General features: G+C 42.9%; 1 protein-coding gene across 1 annotated transcript; it reads left to right on the top strand.

The window, feature by feature from the left end:
* Positions 1 to 225: 225 nt before the first annotated feature.
* On the top strand, positions 226 to 2,141 carry LOC308159290 (SUMO-conjugating enzyme UBC9-like; the record flags this gene model as incomplete). The annotated part of the gene is made up of 6 exons (XM_080533050.1): positions 226 to 291; positions 479 to 562; positions 687 to 759; positions 1,508 to 1,617; positions 1,799 to 1,878; positions 2,065 to 2,141. 6 exons carry the CDS (start codon positions 226 to 228, stop codon positions 2,126 to 2,128), a joined length of 477 nt encoding a protein of 158 aa, XP_080389176.1. The 3' UTR covers positions 2,129 to 2,141.
* Positions 2,142 to 4,891: the final 2,750 nt, after the last annotated feature.

Here is a 4,891-nt window from a genome sequence, read left to right as displayed (position 1 = left end):
AGCTAGCTTAGATTTTATCAACTAGCATCAATCATCTCAACAAAGAGATCAACAAAGTTCTCTAGATATATCTGCTGAGGATGTTGATGATGATTTAGTCAGTGAACAATATGGCACGTTTACAATGTGGAAAATCGTTATAGTTTCTAGACAAAAGATGTTAAGAATATAAGGCTTTCATTTTTTGGTAGCATTTTTCCCACAGGACGGCGTTGATGAGTAGCAATGTCGGGCATCGCTCTCAGCAGACTGTCACAGGAGCGCAAAGCATGGCGAAAAGATCACCCTTTTGTAAGCAAGCACTGAAGTCAATTGTCTTTCTTCTATTGTTGATGGCCCGTTAAAGTACGTAATTAAGCTTCATGTCATCAATAGACTTGTAAAGCTACTCAGATTTAGCCATAGACTGTTTGCCAACCCATTTGCTATGGCATATGATTTGCTTAAAATCTCCTGCTGTCCTCTTCTCCTCTCATAGGGCTTTGTTGCTGTTCCTACCAAAAATCCTGATGGTACCATGAACCTCATGAATTGGGAATGTGCTATCCCCGGCAAGAAGGGGGTAAGTCAACCTGTTTGTCTCAGGAGGCCTACCAGACCGTCATAATTACATATCAGTGGTTCTCATGTCACGTGTGCTGAGATCATGGTTCAATTACTGATGATCACTTTCATGCAATCCTCAGACCCTGTGGGAGGGAGGCCAATACAAACTCAGAATGCTGTTCAAAGACGACTATCCCTCCTCTCCTCCCAAATGTGAGTACTCCCTCACATCAGGGGACAATGTTGCTGTCACTGCACACTGTTTGTTTGTTATGAATGAATGAATGGTCTTTATTGTCATTAATATAGTACAGGTACCATACAACGAAATTTGGGAGGGGGGGCTCCCCTGGTGCTAGGAAAAAAATACTAAAAACAAGAAGGGAAAAAGAGCTGGTTTACATAAATAAAGGCTATATACACTATCCACTATACTATACTATACAAATAAAACACTGTTCTGTACTCTATGCTATGCTATAAATGTCCTAAAATTTCCTATCTCTGAACCTTATGTACCCAAGGGTTGTCATATTGCACATAGTATTATTGCACATTCATTTAAAGTGTCGCAGTTTGCAGGTTTGAAATGTTCACAGTTGTGTTTCAGTATTGCACTTGATTACAATATAGTAGCTGCCATCAAATTGTCTAGATTGTCCAGGGCCTAGAACCTAGGTCTTTGCTGTGTTCAGGGTCTGAATGGCCCTAGGGTAGAAGCTGAGCTTCAGTCTATTTGTCCTTGCGGACATGGTCCTGAACCGCCTGCCCGAGGGCAGCCGAACAAAGTGTTCGTTCCCAGGGTGGGATGGGTCTCACCCTGATTAGCCTAGCTAATAAATTCAAGACGTTTTATAAATGTATCATCAGATGTATAAGGATGTCAACAGAAATACTGTAGAACACTAGAAATGTTGTGAACTGTAAGTGCTAAAAATCCCTCGTGTATATCTCTCCTCAGGCAAGTTTGAGCCTCCCATATTCCACCCGAATGTCTACCCATCTGGCACGGTGTGCCTCTCCATCCTGGACGAAGATAAAGACTGGAGACCAGCCATCACCATTAAACAGGTCTGAGCGTACATGCACACACACACACACACACACACACACACACACACACACACACACACACACACACACACACACACACACACACACACACACACACACACACACACACACACACACACACTGTAGACACAAACTGAAGCATCAGTTTTGAGGCATTGTATCTTCTCTGTGTTTTCAGATCCTGTTGGGTATCCAAGAGCTGCTCAATGAACCTAACATCCAAGACCCAGCACAAGCCGAGGCTTACACAATTTACTGGTAAGTATTTACATTTTGCCTGGGGCAAATCCCAGATTTGTGTTTGTTTATATAGCTAATGTCTTGGTAGTGGAGCTCTTTTACTTTACCTTGCTGGAATAGAGTCCGATATCGAAAGCGTCACCCTCTCAAAGATTAATTAAACTAATGTTCTCCTTTTTCTCTTCTTGTGTCTTTGTCTTTTAGTCAGAACAGAATGGACTATGAGAAGAGGGTGAGGGCACAGGCCAAGAAGTTTGCCCCAACATAGAGCTGAGCTGGCCATCCTGTCTGAAAGGCTGAAGCAGACCTGTATAGTGAACAGCAGCACTTGAAGGACCACTCCACTAAAATCCACTCTTATATGATGTTTGTTGTGGGAGTTGTATTCATGGATATACTTTCAGCTCCAGTTACAATCTATTAGAAAACCTTGATCACTAAAAACGGTATACCCCATATAGCTGTAATGGATAGCTCTTAAACCAAAAGACAACTCACTCTTAGGGCTTTCACACCGCCAAGGAACCGTTCGCGTTCGCGAACCAAGTCTGGAACCGGCCGGCGCGTTCCGATCGAAAATGAATTGGTTCGGAGCCTGAAAAGTTTTCGCAGCGGGAAGCAGAAAATAGTGGTTCTCAAGAACGCGATACACGTTTCAGAACGCGAACGGGAACGGTTCCTTGGTGGTGTGAAAGCCCTATCTCAATTCTGGCAACCAATGTATAAGGTTCTGGATTTTCTGTGGAATGTTCCTTCAACCAATATGGATACCAGCTGAAAGTGCACTGCATAAAGAGAGAAAGCTGAAGAGGTTTACCTCCGAAAGACATGAGTGTGTGTGTACATATATAAATATTGAGAGTAATGCACCCTATGTTTTTTTTTATGGTTTTAGCAAGTTGATATTCGTGTGTGGTATTAAAAGTAATGGACATCTTAAATGTATGAATTGTGAAATAAAGTTGAATAAATTGCCAAAAGATTTAGTGTCCATATTTTATTTTCTGCTATTTTTATTTTTTCATTGGTTGTTGGAAATGCCCTGGGGTTAAAAGGGGAAATTATGAATACGCCTATGTTTGGTATTTGGAGCAGTTCTGTCAGCTTTCTGTGTTGATGTATGCTTTCTTTTTATTAGTTTGTGTTGTTTCATTAAATGCTAGACTAAATGCCAACTGGCGTTGGGTGTTGATTGGAAGTTTCAGGTAGCCCCCTTCATGCTCTACTACAGACCCCTTCATGCTCCTACCCCTTGATGCTCTACTACAGACCCCTTCATGCTCCTACTACAGACCCCTTCATGCTCCTACTACAGACCCCTTCATGCTCCTACTACAGACCCCTTCATGCTCCTACTACAGACCTCTTCATGCTCTACTACAGACCCCTTCATGCTCTACTACAGACCCCTTCATGCTCCTACTACAGACCCCTTCATGCTCTACTACAGACCCCTTCATGCTCTACTACAGACCCCTTCATGCTCTACTACAGACCCCTTCATGCTCCTACTACAGACCTCTTCATGCTCCTGGGTCATTTTTTAAATACGGACTTCATAACTTGTGAAAAATAAATTTTGGATTTATCTATATTTGAATGTTCTATTATATAAAGGACATATCTAGCTTGCTGAAAAACATAGTGGTCGAGCTCAGGCACCTAAATTGTAATTTATTTAGAATACCCTCTGTAGTTGAATAGGGCGAGTGTCTCCAGAACAGAGTGGACACATAACAGGGTGGACACTAACAGGGTGGACATTTTGAGTTAAAGTTAGCCTTTAGCCTGCCTGTGTTAGCATAATGCCTAGAATGACCATGAATACTTGATGAGGAATCTAATTTGCACTAAAAAATTTTTTTTCCATTATTCAATTTGATTGATCTCCTCAATATTTAGGCATAACAGGGTGGACACGTTATGGTCAACCACATTAAACTCACTGGATAAAAACATAAAAATCAGATGGTAAAAGAGGTAGAAAATCACACAGCTTACAACATTTGAAATCCCCTCCACTGATGTGATTCAATTCAATTCAATTCAATTCAATTCAATTCAAAGATACTTTATTTATCCCCGTGGGGAAATTCGTTTTGCCGCGCCACTCCACTAAAAACCACACATAACAACACAACACAACATAAAGGACAGACAACAACACTGGGCCAGCCATGTACAGTATATAAAAAACTGTGAGATCATGATATAAAAGTGGATTAAAAAGATGGCTATAGTTATTATATTAAAATACTAAAAAGTGATGATGATGATTAAAATAAATAATAAATACAAATTCAGGAGCCTTGACCCCGACTGCTACTTTAGTTGCCATTGAACAGTCTTAGTGCAGCCGGGATAAAATATTTTTTATATCGCTCCGTCCGGGAGCGTATCGTGATGAACCGCCCTCTGCGGCGGCTGCTGGTTTGCCCAGCGAGGACATGATGGAGGGGGTGGTTGGGGTTGTCCCTGATGGACAGCATCTTACTCCTAGTCCTTCTCTCCACCACCGTCCCCAGAGAGTCCAGGCTCCTTCCCACCACTGAACCCGCCTTTTTTACGAGCTTGTCCAGCCGTCCGGTATCCCTCTTGGTGATGTTTCCCCCCCAGCTGAGCAGACTGCAGCGTAGAAGAGAATGCTGGCCATGACAGACTGGTAAAACATGGCCAGCATCTCTCCACACACTTCAAAAGACCTAAGTCTTCTTAGGAAGTACAGCCTGCTCTGGCCCTTCTTATAAAGTGCCTCTGTGTTGGTGGACCAGTCCAGTTTGTCGTCCAGATGCACCCCCAGGTACTTGTAGGTCTTCACCACCTCGATATCCTCGCCCCGGATGTTAAAGGGCAACCGAGGTGGCTTAGACCTACGGAAGTCTATAACTAGCTCCTTGGTCTTGGTTTGGTTGAGGAGCAGACCATTCCTCTCGCTCCAGACGCTGAAGGCTCCTATCAGATCCCTGTACTCCCCCTCCCGTCCATCCCTCACACACGCCACTATGGCTGTATCGTCAGAGTACTTCTGTAC

The sequence above is a fragment of the Nansenia antarctica genome (assembly GCF_963989245.1).
Source record: "Nansenia antarctica genome assembly, chromosome: 5".
Lineage (NCBI taxonomy): Eukaryota > Metazoa > Chordata > Actinopteri > Argentiniformes > Microstomatidae > Nansenia > Nansenia antarctica.
Note: the sequence above shows the minus strand (reverse complement) of the source record. Positions and strands in the feature narration are given on the sequence as shown.